General features: G+C 47.3%; 1 protein-coding gene across 6 annotated transcripts in view; it reads right to left on the bottom strand.

Moving 5' to 3' along the window:
* Positions 1-15190, bottom strand: part of Clnk (cytokine dependent hematopoietic cell linker) — a 229445-nt gene that overhangs the window by 58193 nt on the left and 156062 nt on the right. For all 6 annotated transcript variants that reach the window (XM_085691946.2, XM_085691947.2, XM_048414952.3 and 3 more), the window contains 4 exons: positions 11300-11337; positions 6752-6896; positions 5072-5181; positions 1447-1501 (listed from right to left, as the gene is read on the bottom strand). In XM_085691946.2, coding sequence (XP_085548072.2) covers positions 1447-1501; positions 5072-5181; positions 6752-6896; positions 11300-11337 — 348 coding nt within the window. The remainder of the gene's footprint in view (positions 1-1446; positions 1502-5071; positions 5182-6751; positions 6897-11299; positions 11338-15190) is intronic.

Genomic DNA, 15190 nt, shown 5'->3' with positions numbered 1-15190 from the left:
GATTGGTTCATGGCTGCTGCCCTTGCTCTGCACACCCTGCTTCTTGCTCTGAGTATCCTTCTCATCCTTCCTCAACATTGTGGCCCCAAGTAGGCTGTGCTGGGAAGCCAGACAGGGATTCAGAGGGGCCTGAGCATTTACCTCCCTGGTTCCTATCATGCTTTATATCCTTTTTATATTAAATGTCCATCAAAGACTCATGGGTAGAGCCTTTTGTCAGCCTGCGATACTATTGGGGAGTTCTGGGGACCCTAGGAAGCAGAAAGGAGTTAGGGGAGGAAGTTAGAGGTCATGGGGGCCTGCCTTTGCTGGGAATATTGGTACTCGGCCCCTTCCTCTCTCCCTGCTTCCAAGACATCTTCAGATCATGAGATTTTTCTCTAACATTCCCTGTCCTCCTGATGTTCTGCTTCACCACAGCCCTAAAGCACCGGCCACCCAGCTGTGGTCTGAGATCTCCGCAACTGTGAGCAAAAGCAACTTTGGCTCCTTTGAAGGTGGCTTTCTTAGAGATTTTTGTTGTAGCAATGGGAAACTAACACAGGTCCCTCCCTGGGAGGTCTCCCCACTATAGCGCTTGCCTTTGTGACTTTCAGCAGCTCCTCCCCATCTCTCTGGGCCTAGGGTGGGGATCTCCCACCCCCTGGTCACGTCAGCCCTGGATCTAAACTATGATTCTGTACTCGGCACAGTTCTGTAAATACTTCCTCGGTAAGTAAACTTTCTTAAATTACCCAGCTTTGTGGTCATCATTGTCGCCTATTGGGACCTGTAGTGGTGCCGTTTCTTATTAAAGGTGATATGTCTAAGACACTTTGGGATTCATCATTAAGCACGTGGATGGTGAAGCTGGTGGGCGTCAGTTATTGGGGACTGTAAATCATAGGACATCTTTTTCATGGGACGTCGTAAGAGACAATGGGGCCAGGGGGAAAATGATGAGACCCATAATAGATACGATCCAGCGGAATTTCTCCTGCTGCCCTTGGTTTGTGCCTCCAGCATCGATGGAATTGATTACTTCCTTTCAGGCTTGTACCTGTACTTCTGTCGTCAGATTGAGTAGTTTTGCCTCAAGCTCTAAAGCCCATTTTCATATTCATTAATCAACATTTTAAAATTAGATTCCTATCTTGTGATTTTTTTTTCAGGGCATGTGCTTATAGAAATGACTTATTTGAATGCAATCCATATGGTTTTTTTTTTTTTGAAACAATGCCTTTCTCAGATGATGTAGAACAGAATATGAGTTTTCCCAATCAATTTCTTTGCCAATGAGGTAAGGCTGTAAAAGAGTTGAGAGGTGTGCATGGTGGCGGAATGGGACAGTCATTTCTCGGCATCATCATGGCTCCTGGTGTACGGGGGCCTGTGACCACAAGCAGAACACAGGACCATGGGAGCAGGGGAGATACTCCATGGGATTTTAAACTCTTGGGACCTTACCTTTAAAGCGCTGGCTTCTGACATCCTTAGAGATGGCCTTGTCCCTGTGAAAAACCTGTAAAAGACAATGTGGCACCATCAGCCCACACTGATCATGCCACAGCCACGTGTCCGGCTACTCTATGGCTAGAATCCTCAGCTTAAATGCGTATGTCCCTTGGCCCCACTGTTCATAGAGACTGCTGTGTGCCGCCAGTAGACATTGGCGGACTATCTATAAATACGTGGATTGCTACCAGAGAAGACTGTGGTGCCCTGGGTGCTATTTGGTGTGAAATCTCAGGTTTGAAATCCCACATTACCTCTTTCTGCCGTGAGAGCCTGGGAAGGACATCTAGGATCTTAATGGTGTCAGCTTTGCATCTTTATGATAGAGAAAGGAGCCAGTGAGTGCCATCCTATCATAATGGAGACTAGTGCCCATGGCCAGGGCTGTGGAAGCCACTGGGCAGGCACAGTGGCGTGTGACCTTTAGTGACAGTTCAGGTGATTCCACCTCATCTCTGTCACATGCCAGTTGTGAGGGCATAGGGAGTCACGCAGCTTGGAGGCTTCCTTTCTGTGAAATGGAGGAAAAAATACTGCTTCATTTGAGGATGGCGTGTGTGTGTGTGTGTGTGTGTGTGTGTGTGTGTGTGTGTGTGTATGTGTGTATATGACAATGTGAGACACAGTGGCAATGCTCCCAGAATGTGAGGCATCACTATGACACAGAGTAACAATAGTGTCATCACTGGGGGTGTAGGTGCTGGTTGGATTTTTCTGAGAGCCTGCATTCCTTTAAAAAGCCATCCACTTCCAGTTGCGCCTTGGGGACCAGCTCCTGGAGGGCTTTTGGATGCTCTCTCTGCAGTCAGGTATTCAGTCTCCCTAGAGCCAGCCACTCACCATGCTTGCCCACATCCCATTGCCAGTTTGGTTAGGGCAGCAGGCAAGGCTCTCTCCACTTTACATGGGTCCCACGTACTTAGGGTTTCAGAGTGGGGCTTCCTCAGTGGCCCTGCTCCTTTCCCCTAGGCCGTTATATTCTGCTTTGAATTCATACAGAATGCATTTTATGTGAGGTTTCAGTGACTTCTGATGATGATGATGTGTGTGGTACAGTGTGTTGATGTGTGTGTGTGTGTGTGTGTGTGTGTGTGTGTGTGTGTGTGATGTGGTATGGTGTGTGTGTGTGGTGTGTGTATTATTAGGTGTTGGTGTGTTTATGTGCATGGTATGGTGTGTGTGGTATGTTTGTGGAAAGTGTGTGTGTGTGGTGCATTTTCCCTTGCACAATGCTAAGGAATATCCACTCTCCCACTGTAACAACTCAAAATGTCTCCAGTTTGCACCAAAGGACCTGGGAGGCAAAATCCTCCTGTTGAGAACCACCAGTTCCAATGCGGCATGTTGTATGGGTGAACAACTGCTCTGCATACTTCTCCCAGACATGGAGACCGCCAGCTTGGGTCACTGCCTCCTCCCCTAGATTCTGGGTGCTTCCATGCTGAGTACAGCGCTTGGTACCCAGCAAGCACTCACTGAGTAGAGTGCTAGTGTAGGGCAAAGTAGCTGCAATAGTCCAGAGGAATGGGGACAGGGAAGAGCCTCTGTAAGGGTTATTGAAGAGCCAGTCCACAGATAGTTTAATCTCAAAACTAATAAGAAATGGCCTCTAGAAATGAAGTTGTTAATGAGAAAGATAATCTACCCGCCACGAAACTATCCCTACTACATCACTGATGGCTAAAGTAAAATCGTCTGAACTGAGGCTAAGGCCTTGCATAACTTATGAGGGAATTTCCCTCCAGGCGACCTTTTGTCCTTGTCTGCCCTCTCAGGCGTCTCAGTTGATTTACCTGGTGGGATCGTGGTTCTGCTTTTGAAGAGACCCGTCAGAAAGAAGAAACTGAGGCAATGTGGAGGTGTGAACTCTAAGACAGGAAGCTCAGATCTTGCCATGGTTGGGTTTTGAGATGGGGGTCTTACGTAACCCAGGCTAGCCCCAAATTTGTTATAGAGTTCAGGATGGCCTTGTTGGTCCTCCTGTTAGGCTGTTGGCGTTACAGGAGTGTAGTGCAGTATCCAGCTTGCCATGGCTTTTAAAAAGCCAAATGAGGTTATTTTTCCTTAGGAATATGTTCTCCAAGCAAAGACATGCATGTACAGGCATGCCAGGGAGTTTGAGGAAGGAGATCTCCGATTTTCTAAGTGCCTTCTATTCCTTCTAATTGGACCAGGGCTTTTCTGTGGTTAAAGGCATGCACTACCAAGCCTGGCCCGAATGGAGGGTCCTTTATCACTAAGGTGGATTTTTCATAACAGGGCAACTCTGGCTTCTTTTTTTCTCCTTTCCTTCCTGCCCCCCTCTTTTCTTCCCATAATTCCCTTATCTTTTCCCCTTCTGCCATGTCATGCCGCAGAAAGAGATTCTTTGCTGATTTTGGCACCTGGATCCTGGACATCCAGACTCCAGAAGTATGGGGAGATAAATTTGGTTCATTACAAACCACCCTGTTTCCCGTGGATAGTCTGTCATGTCGGCCCAAGACAGGCTGATGTGTGGTCACGAACAAAAGTGGCTACAAGGTTAATGAGCAGCGTGGTCATGCTGCCCGGGAGAGCTGACAGACACGCAGAAGCATACTCCAGTCCACTGGTGACCGGTGTCAGGGAAAGAGAATCTGACAGTGCCATGTCCCCTCCGTAGAAACCCGCGACCACACCAGTGAATTCCAGTGTTGCTGAGATTTCTTGAGCTGAACACGGTTTTGTAGAACTTCTGGAAGACCACACTTCGGCATGATTTTGTGTGTGCCTTTCGCCTTAAAACCATTGTCATCAGGTGTTGAGTACAGTAGTCAAAATTCTGCAGTGGAGAGCCGCATTGCTGTGCAGCTTAGGCTGACGAGCCCTCGCTCACCACAGTGACTCACTTTCGGACTGGACTCAGCGTGAAAAGAGAGGAGCCTGGGCATGTTAATGTGACAAGGGTTCCTTGTATGATTCCGTCTCTACAGGGAATACTGACCTGGGATGTACCGGAATATTATCACTAATGACATACAGATCCAGAGTAGGTCTTTATTTTATGGACATCTAAATTAAGAGTATTAGTCATCATACATTTTGTTAAAAATAAGTCTGTATATGTATCTAGAGCATTTTTGTTTAATTTCCATAAATTTATTTCCATAAAATCGTCTGCTGTTCCTCTAAATACCCTTTCTGGCCAACACATAGAATGTTCCTGTCTGGTTTGTACAGAGCTTACAGAGGTTCAGAAGGCCATGAGACTTCTCACTGCCCAGTTTAACAGCTGACAGTGCTGGGCTGAGAATCTTGGTAAAATGATGTGTTATTATAAAAAGATTCGTGTTCTAATTGAGGATCTGAAGAATGCAATGATAATTGGGTAAGGCGTAATTTCTTTAGCCTGATGCCTGGCTCACAGTCAGTGTTCTAGCAAGTGTAACTTTTCTTTCCTTCTAGGCTCCTCCAAAGGTCCACGGTCCCGTAAGTCACACTGTTTAGCTGCCCCAAGTCTGCCCTACTCTGCTCACCATCTGTCATGGGTTCTGAGGGAAGAAGATCTGAGTAATACCCTCTTCATGCCAGGTCCCCAGGGTCCCCCTTCACTCACCTCTTCCTGTCGCCTCATCCCTGCATTCCAGGATTGCTTCCCAGTGGGGACAGAAGCCTTGGGGGGTAACAAAAGGGGGGCTTCCATCATATCCTTGAAATAGCGTGTGTCTGTGGGGAAAGGAAGCTGGTAAGCTTGTGCCTTATGAGCAGGCTGGATTCGGCACTTTGCAGGTTGTGGCGTGTTCACACGTGCTCACACTCATGGCGCCATCACAGTGCAGGTACTAGGCAAACAATTCATTATGGGGGGCGGGGTTCAGGGAGGGGATGGAAGACATGCAAAGTTAATTACAGCATGTTACATGCTACGGTGGTGGTGACACACACCTTTAATTCCAACACTTGGGAGGCAGAGGCAGGCGGATCTCTGTGAGCTTGAGGCCAACCTGGTCTACAAGAGCTAGTTCCAGGATGGGCTCCAAAGCTACAGAAAAACCCTGTCTCAAAGAACAAAAAAAAAAAAGTTTTTTTTTTAACAGTGGGCTGGGTGGTGGTGCATGCCTCTAATTCCAGTACTCTGAAGGCAGAGGCCAGGCGGATCTTTGAGAATTCAAGGCCAGCCTGGTCTACACTTCCAGGACAGTTAGGGCTGTTCTACAGAGAAACTGTGTCTCAAAAAACAAATGAGTAAGAATTAACAATGACCCAAGGGACTATTGTGGAAGAAGATATTCTCTAGTGTGTCCAGTGGTCAGAAAGATCAGTGTGAAAGAAAAAACAAAACCCCAAAACAACAGCAACGCAAACAAGACAAGCCACTTTCAAAGATGCTAGTGATCCTGCCTGCACTTGCCCAAGGAGGATGTGAAGGTAGACCTGCTCGTTTTGGTTCAGAGTAATCCTACCAAGGATGGCCTTGACTAGCCTCCAGTTTTTATCCTCCTGAGAGATGCCACCACTGAAGATTTATGCTATGCCACCTACTTTATTTTTTTTCTTTCTGTTTATTTGTTTGTTCACTTATTAGTTTTGTTTCAGACAGGGTCTGATTGCACGGAGATCATTGCCCTATTGCTGTTGCTGTTTTGAGTCAAGGTCTCATACGCAGCTCAAGTAGGCCTCGAACTTGGAATTGGCCTCCCACAGCCTCTGAAGTGGAAGGGTGGAAGGCTGTGTGTCACCTTACCTGTCCACAGCTTCTAGGACAATTCTCCCTAAAGAGATTTCTACAGACTCATGTCTGTGAGCCAGGCCCTCAGAAATCAGGAGTGCTTCCTCCTTCCCTTTAGAGTGACAAGAGAACCCGTTGACTCAGTCCTATGTGGGAAAAGGCAGGGGTGGGTACAAAGCCAACCTCCCTCCATTCTGGTGCCTGGGATGTCACTACTGGGTCCATTCCTAGGCTGGCAACCTGCAGAGCGAACCGACCTTGTCTTTCTCCCCTCCCTGATCATGCAGACGAACCTCATGTCTCACAGGCCCATCTTCCTGCCTGGCCACTTCTCCCATGCTCCCACCACGGGGACAGGCCTAACACTCAAGCAGACCCTGCCTGACAATGACAGCAAGCGAGAACAGAATTTGACTCCATATGTCACTCATAATAACCTCAGAGGTGCTCTCGGATTAGTTCTCCTAGGAAGCCTGGATTCAGACAAAAACCTGAGTCTTGGAATGTGCGCCTGTAATCATTGTGTGATGCTGCACACAAACACGCCTCTTCAGACCCCCAGGGTACCTGCATATTCCGATTCCTGTATAGGTCTGGCTGGTAAAATTTTCATCGATGGCCATGCCTTGGGCAGCTGAAGCTCAGGGTCTTCATAGTCATCGTCGTCGCTGTGGCATTTTCCTTCATCCATGGCTGCAGCCAAGTTCCTTCTCTAAGTGGGTGGAACACGGGAGTAAGTCCGAGGGAGGGGCCATGTGAATAAAGGGGCGTGTCTCCGTGCTGGATAAAGGGGCGTGTCTCCGTGCTGGATAAAGGGGCGTGTCTCCGTGCTGGATAAAGGGGCCTGTCTCCGTGCTGGCTTAGGGAGTGACACTGACTCTTTCTCAGAGATGTTAAGATTCTGGGATTAGAATCTTACATGGAAATGTGATATTGTGATCGAGAGAATCCTAAAGATGTCTTCCAAATTATCCACAGCTCTTTGATCATTCAATCAAAGACTCATCTTGCTCTGCTGGGAGGGGACAGGGCAGGTATAAGATGCTAATAAACTGACTTGAAAACAGAGGATTCTGGGTTATCTGGGCGGGCCCCATGTTTTCATGAGTCCCAGGAAGTGAAAAGGGAGAGTGTCAGTATCCGAGCTATTACGTGCTGAGGTCAAGAATCCCTGCAAAATGAGTACCGCTTAGAGCTAACGAAAAGTTCAGCAAGGTTTCAGGATACATGGTCGGTCCCATTCAAAGTTCAGTTTGTTTGTATGCAATGGTAATAACAATTAGTTTTTCTATAAGTTACCAGTAGATAGCAATTTAAAAATACAAAAGGAAAACAATGACAGCAAAACATCAAGAATTAAACCCTTGAGAACACCAGGCCACAGAAGGGGAGCTTACGCTTAACTGAAGGCATGCTACTGAAGATCATGTAAAAGGACCTTAATGAATGCGAAGAGGCTCACTCTTTGTGGATTGAGGACTTAACGTTGTTAAAATTGAATTCTTTTAAAATTGCGGTACAGATTTAGTAGGATTCTTATAAAAATCTAAGCTGCGTCCCTCAGTAAACTGACTGAAATTTTTATAAAAATTGACAAGCAGGGGGCTGGTGAGATGGTTCAGTGATTTAAGAGCATTGACTGCTCTTCCAGAGGACCCGGGTTCAATTCCCAGCACCCACATGGCAGCTTGCAGCTGTCTGTAACTCCAGTTCCAGAGAATCTGACATCGTTATACCAATGTACGTGAAATAAAGGTAAATAAACTTTTAAAAAAATTTGACAAGCAGCTCTATGAAACCTCCTTCCCCATCACATCTGTGTCCCAGGCAAAGACACAGGAGATGTCTCCAGTCACCTGCATAGGGGACAGTTCTTAGCAACTCTTTGGCACCTTGATTTGGTTTCCAGGGCTGAGGTAAAATAATGGCAATGGTCTGGATCCAAGCCACTTCGGCCATGGCCCTTTGTTAGGGTAGCCCAAGCGGGTTTACATGTGTCCTCCTCTTAGGTCTTGGGTTGAAACCTGGAGACGGCAGGAAGGGGAACCAGTGCACAGCAGATAAATTCTGACTGAGTGGCACACAGTGGCCTGAGTGCCTTTGGGTTGGGTCTGCAGCCAGAAGCTGCTCTGTGTAAGCAGGGACCTGGCAGCCATCATGGGGCACTACCAGGAGTCACTTTTACTTCCTGGATCCCAGGATGCTCAGCTCTACCTACAACTGATGGTAGTCTTCGTTTGACTCTAAGGGAGGGATCCAGGTGGATGGATGGAATTACATCTGTGAATGACGGTGATCTGAAAGGTCTAAGGACAGCCACGCGATGCCAGCAACTCAAGAGGACACAGTGTTTTCACGCACATTCCTCAGGCAGTGTTTCAAAATAAGGAAATCGTATCTATATATTACAAATATAGACTGACGTTGGTAACTCCCCAGAGCCACACAGGTTGTAGGTGGGCTGACTCCTTTCAACACCTCCACCTGACCCAGAACCTGAATTATAAATGATTTTATATCTCGAGATGAAGGGCAGAGAGTACAGGGCATTCCACAGGGGGACAACTGGGGACTCAGCACAGTGGTGACAGACAGTGTTAGCCTGCGCATGGATCCTTACTCTGCAGAGGGACTTCTGCTTCACAGATGGGGCAGCCCAGGAAGTCCTTTTGGACTCTTGATGTTTTATAGTCAAGGGTTTAAAACAAAAAGTACAAAGTTGAAGTTGTTGCTTTATGGCCTTGACTGTATTTGTGGTTTCTATAGTAGATTACTAATATATGATTGGTAAATAAAATCATAGATTTTAATAAGACCAAGGACATAATTATTCCTAAGGGTGTGATTTAAAGTATTTATGTTGCAATTTGTCTAGTTGTTAGGGTTCAGTTTAATTTTCTTTTGGGTTAGCTGGCCAGACGCATATTCCTATGGGTGAGCAGAGCCATTAATTACAGCTATACGTGTTTATCAGATGGGGTTGCGGAAGGAAGACCACTCGTGCACAAACGCCCTGTCAGTCAAGGTTCCCACTGCTGCTCTGACTGGTATGTCAGAGAATGCTGGGAACAGGGGAGGAGCAAGCTTGGCCTGCAGAGACTTTCTTCTCTCTGGAAAGGTAGAGAGGACTCTCAGGGGAGCTCAGGGAGGCAACAGGACAGAAGAGACTTGCCAGGCCCATCTGGGGATGTCACTGGGCTCCCATCTGACTCAGAGCAAGGGTGCAGAGCATGGTTTTGTAAACTGTGTTCTCCACAGAAAAACTAAAGACAGGATGAGTCAACAGTTTGACCTTTCAGTGTGCTAGTTCACATACCCAACAAGTTCTCTGTAAAGAACACCCAACAGGCTGTGTGTGAACTTAGTACTTGGGCCAGTTATCAAGATGGGATTAACAGATCCCGTGATGCTGAAACCAGAGCAGGGTGGAAGACCAGCGCCTGCTCACTCACAGGAGAGGGGGCTGAACCACCAGGTAAAGAGCCGCACGGTGCCATTGGAGCTGTCCTTCGGAGTCTGGGCATCAGCACCCTGAAATTGGCCTTCTTGTCGGGTCTTCAGAGAAACACTGGGTGAAGATGGGACATTTTTGTTGGGAGAGTATTGGTGACAGCATGGGTGTGTTGCCACTATGTCCTAGACCGCAGGGAGAATGCTTCATTTTCCTGATGGCAGGTGGAGGTGATTGAACCGGCTCATTTGGTGGGAGACTGAGTAAACACACTAAGACTCTTGGCATCTGTCCCATGACAGGGGCCCAGGACATTAAATAACCTCTCTCCGGTTGATGCCTTGAGTAAAACAGAGCCAAGGGCTCTGAGCTTAGTGAAACCAGGCATGAAGACCAGAGGGCATCTGAGCTGAGAGTGCAGGAATGGTGGGCATGGGCTCCAGAGTCACACCTGGAAATGAGTCTGGGGAGGGGGGTACAGATGGCGGGGGCAATGTATAGAAGGACACTGAGAAAAGGCACCTTTTGTGTCCTATCAGTGACGGCTAGCATTTTCCAGGGAGACCCTGCTACCCACTCAAAGAACCTACCCCATGAGCTGACATCACTTTGCCATTTCGTACTTTGGCTAATGTGCATGGGAGTACGGGGTGACAGGAAGGAGGATGATGGTTGTTGTCATTCGGGAATAAAGAGCATGTGCTCTGACATCTACCTCACGGGTCATAGGGGTGACTACAAACAACTTGGTTTTCTATTTACTGAGGGGGGCTAGGGTTTGAAATATAACCAGTCACACCTGTTTCTTACTTATTGTCCCTACACGTCACTCTCAGGAGCCCCTCACTTCAGGTCTCATATTCTTCACCCATGAGTCACTTACGTAAAACCAAATTTGTGTGTGTGTGTGTGTGTGTGTGTGTGTGTACGTGCATGTGTGCTTGTGAGTTAAAGTCCATAGCTTTAAATAAAAATTTAAAGACTTACATTAAATAACAGCAAGACAGTTTTTCAGATATCATCTATAGCTATATAAATAAATTATCTGAATACATAATTTAACATAAATTTTATAATATTTGGGTTGATGTTATAAATTTTAACCTCTTCCTTCAGTTGTTAAAGATTCTGGCCAGTGATTCTAGCAGCTTCACCTAATGCTTAAGCATCTAACAATTTTCAAATTATCAAATGTTTAGTGTGATTTCCACATGCTGTTATTTAAACCATGTTACAAAATATCAGTGAGTCTGGTGAAATGTCGGTCTGAAATGAATGCTGTTTCTTTCTTTGAAACTCTAGGAAGCACACACATAAAAAGACAAAATAAAAAACCCTACCAGGATATTTTTACATTACTAAGAGAACATTGTCATGAAATTATCTTCCCAAAAGTTCATTTCAACTTAAGATTTCACCATGAATATTGAAAAGCGCCTGTCTTGGGACACACTCACCAGCACTGAGTATTACTGTTTTTACCTCTGCTTTAGCAATGACCTTGAGGATTGGAATGCGGGCCGAACTGTGATTTTTTTCGCCAGGAGATTACGCCGCGGGGAAGAAATGTTTCCTCCATTAGGTGACAGAAAAAGAAAGGCCAAACAGCAGCACTTACTTTGGAAAGACCAGAGACTGACAGCTAAGGAATACGGCAGACTCACATGATCTGGAAGAGGTTCGAGGACCACCCGACATCGTCCTGCCAGAAAACACAAATCACGTGTCACTGCAAGCCCAGTGCCAGGTCACAGCCTCCAAAACCTGTTTCCTTGGGCAAATCTTGTGTTCATTTCAAGTTAGTTTTGTAACCCCCGTGTGCTTCTCATACCTCCCATTCCAGCTATTGATTAGGTAGAACAGAGCGTGGGGAATGGGAGACAGAAATCAGACCCCAACCCAGGGTGGCTACGGAGGCAAGAAACTCTTCCTATGGCAGGTCAACATTTTCTCTCAGAGAGAATGAAATACCTGGTGTGAATTGCCACCCCTGAAATCTTAGCCCGCTGGAGGTGGAGGCAGGAGGATCACGAACTCAAAGCAAATCTAGGTAACAAGAAACAAAACTGTGATTTGGGAAAGAAAGGGCTGGGGATATTGAGCGCATGCCCATAACCGGCAAGGCCCTGGGTTAGTCTGCACCATTACGGTAACAACAGAAAACCAGGCTGAGGAGATGGCTCAGTCGGTAAATGGTGTCCCTTGCGGACCTGAAGAGCTGACTTAGAGCCCAGAATCAGTATAACAGAGAGATGTGCTTGGTGATGACCGCTTGTAATTCCGATGCCAGGGGCAGGAGACAAGCTGATCTCCGGGACTTGCTGGCCTGTCAGCCTAGGTTGCTTGGTGAGTTTCAGGCCAGTGAGAGACCCTGTCTCAGCAAAGCAAAGCAAAGCAAAAGTGGTGGATGCATTCTGAGGTGTTCTCTGACTCCACACACACTTGACATGAACATATGCAAAGACGAGCCAAGTGTACTTCCTGCAATCCCCACGGCACACATGAGCGCGCACACAAACACAAGAATGCTCCCCCACTCAAACTAGAAAACAAGCATCAACAAACAAACGGACAGAAGGGAGAAGTGATGGGAGAAGGCTCCACAGCCCCTGCCCTGCAGTCAGGCAGGACTGGGTGGCTAAGGAAGAGCCCCCCCCCCCCCCCCCCCCCCCGGCACCAGAACACAGCACAGCACAACACGTTTACAGAGCTCTGGACACCTGCCTCCTCCAGTGCCTGCAACCTCTTGTGGGCAGAGCTCATGTCTCTACATGGTATCTGTCCCTAGGGCCAGACACACCTCCCAACATCTAGAAATCAAGCCACCGAGTTTTTGTTAGACCGGTATAGTTCAGCGGAGGCTTCTCTCATCTCCCCGATTTGGACTCGTTTATGAAAACGGCTTAGATCAGGCAGCCCACTCAGTATTCTGTTCTAAAATCTACTTCCAGATTATGCGAAACCACCCAAGAACTGCTCACAGGAGTGACGAATCTTTGGCTCCTAGTAGACCGAGAGTTCCTTAGTTATGTGCTGTTTTTGTAGTTATTGGTCTGTGATGAAGAATGGAAGGCAGAAAAATAATTGTCTCACATCTGTTTTTATCAGCACACATATGAGATGCTTCCTTTAGGCTTCAGGACCAGAGACTGCGAGCTTCTTAACGATGTGTTCACTTTCGTTTGATGGCAAGCATTGCTTCTAAGAGTGCATGTGGTTCCCTTTGCTCTTGGCTGCTAGGTTAGAACTTCTTGGGTGTGGCTACCACATCACTGTCCCCAGAGAGGACTGTGGGGGGGTCTCACTTCTACCAAGGCCCAGGGTTCCTGGGTCTCCCAAATGTGTTCCACATTCCCCTCTGTGTCTGCCTGGGTCTGAACCACCTGGGACCCTCACACACCCTTAGCTTCTTGTATTCAGTATCTATTGCCATCTGATGTCCCTGCTTCATGGAGCTTCCATCTTGGACAATCCGGGCCACATTTATTTCATTGCATCATTGGGTACTCATTCCCTGTCTCCTTCCTGATGCACACAAAGAGATGCAGCAGTCACTGACTTGTTCGTTGTGAGTCTGCCTGTCTTACCTGGGGAAGATGGACTTGTGTCCATGTCCCAGATTTTCTCTCTGTGCTCCCTTCGAGGGAGAGTTTGAATACATAATTTTAAGTATAGTTTTATGCATCCATGACCCGTCACCCTGAACCGACAGCTCAGATTCCATGAGTAGACCCTTGAGCCCCACCCCTTGCTTTCCTTCTCATACCATTCAGCTCTTTCTGGATAAAAATATTAGTTACTCTGTTGTTGTGATAAACACTGACCAAAACCTACTTGGGGGAGGAAATGTTTTAGTTCATTTGGCAGCTTCTATTCCCTTGTGAAGGGAACTCAAGGTCAGAACCAGAAGGCTGCATTTGTAGCAGAGGCTGGCTTGCTGACTTGCTGCTAGCCTCATGCTGAGCTACCTTTCTTACACCTCCAGGACTAGCTGCCTAGGGGCGGCATTGCCCAGAGTGGGCTGACCTCTCACCAATCATTAACCAAGAAAATGCACTACAGACTTGCCTACAGGCCAATCTGATGGAGGCATTTCCTCATCATGGTTCCCTCCTCCCTGATGATTCTAGTTTATGTCAAGCTGACAAGAAACTAACCAGAACACTAAAATTCTCTCCCGACTGAAAGCCCAGGTTAGCTCTTCAGAACTCTGCCTCAGGTTGGGCCCACATTTTTGGCTTCCCTGCTTGTCTCTTCATAGTCTGATTTTTTTTTAGCAAAAACCCTACCAAGTCTGTTTAGGCAGAGACCCCCTCCCGTCTCATCACCAATCATACCTAGCTGGGATCCACATCTTGTCCCATCCCGCAGGTAGCATCTCTTTCCCTGGCTTGCCTGCAGTAAGAATTCCATTAGGTCACTTTTTATCCCCTATGTTTCTTAGTAATTTTCCACCCATGGTCCCACCCTGAGCCTGGGCTGTGAATTCCCACTTTTCTTTGGTGGATTCAGACTGAGCCACACTCTCCCTACTGCACACCCCCTTTCTGACCTAATGGTGGAAACAGTCAGCGATTGCTTCTTTAAAGATGTCTCTAAAGCTTTTTTCGCTTTCTTCCCTCCAGACTCCGCACATCAAACTATTTATGAGTCCCTATAGCACGCCATGCTCTTCTGCCTCCAAGACACTGTGCATCTCGTCTCTCTAGAATAGTCCCCCCAGCTTTGCCTGTGCCTATATCCTTTCTGGTCCTCAGATCCCACTTAGAATATTATCTCCCTTGGTGACATTTCTGGCCACCAACCTCAACTGTTGAGCCAAGGAGCATAGTTCCACTCTGATTCCCTCCCCCTCCCCGAACCTTGTCTGGCAGTGGGGTGACTCTGTAGACTCACCATGCCCCATTTCTATTTCCAGTGCTCAACTGGGGTGCACTTCCCAGCTGTCTCGGCTCTGGTCAGGCGTGCTATGGGTTGTGTCCCTGGGGTTCGGAGAGTGAGACAGATGTCACCGAGACTGGCTATGGTCTGCTGGGCCCGCATACAGCAGTGTTGTCTCAGCTAGTGGCAGAGACAGGGGCAGAAGGCCCCAGGGTCCTGAGGTGTCTTGGAAGAGGTGTAAAGGTGCATTCACATCAGATTGGAGAATCAGCAAGAGAGCTGCCTTGTTTTTATCTCACACCTGGCATTTGTGGTCCATTCATTATTGATGTGAGTGCTGCCTAATTAACACATTGTTTTATGTTTCCCCGTAACATCCAAGCTTGTGGATACATTTACAGTCACAGACCATGGAGACTGCCCTTTGACAACACTATAGCTCAGCATGTTACAGAGACTGGTGGTATGTGGTAAGTACGCACCACAAGAAGAATCATTTCATCTACGACATGTGGCTCAGTGGCAATACCCCCAGAATGGGACCAGCGACAGACTTCCAGGATCTCAAGTCAACAGATCATGGCCTCCTCCATCACTAAATCAGCTTGAACTTGACCCTTTCCCTAGCCAGGTCCCACATTTCCACTGCGATGGTTCATTCTCCATGGAACGCA

Source organism: Myodes glareolus, chromosome 8 (assembly GCF_982192425.1).
Source record: "Myodes glareolus chromosome 8, mMyoGla1.1, whole genome shotgun sequence".
NCBI lineage: Eukaryota > Metazoa > Chordata > Mammalia > Rodentia > Cricetidae > Myodes > Myodes glareolus.
The sequence above is the reverse complement of the archived record's forward strand: the minus strand, read 5'-3'. Positions and strand labels throughout refer to the sequence as shown.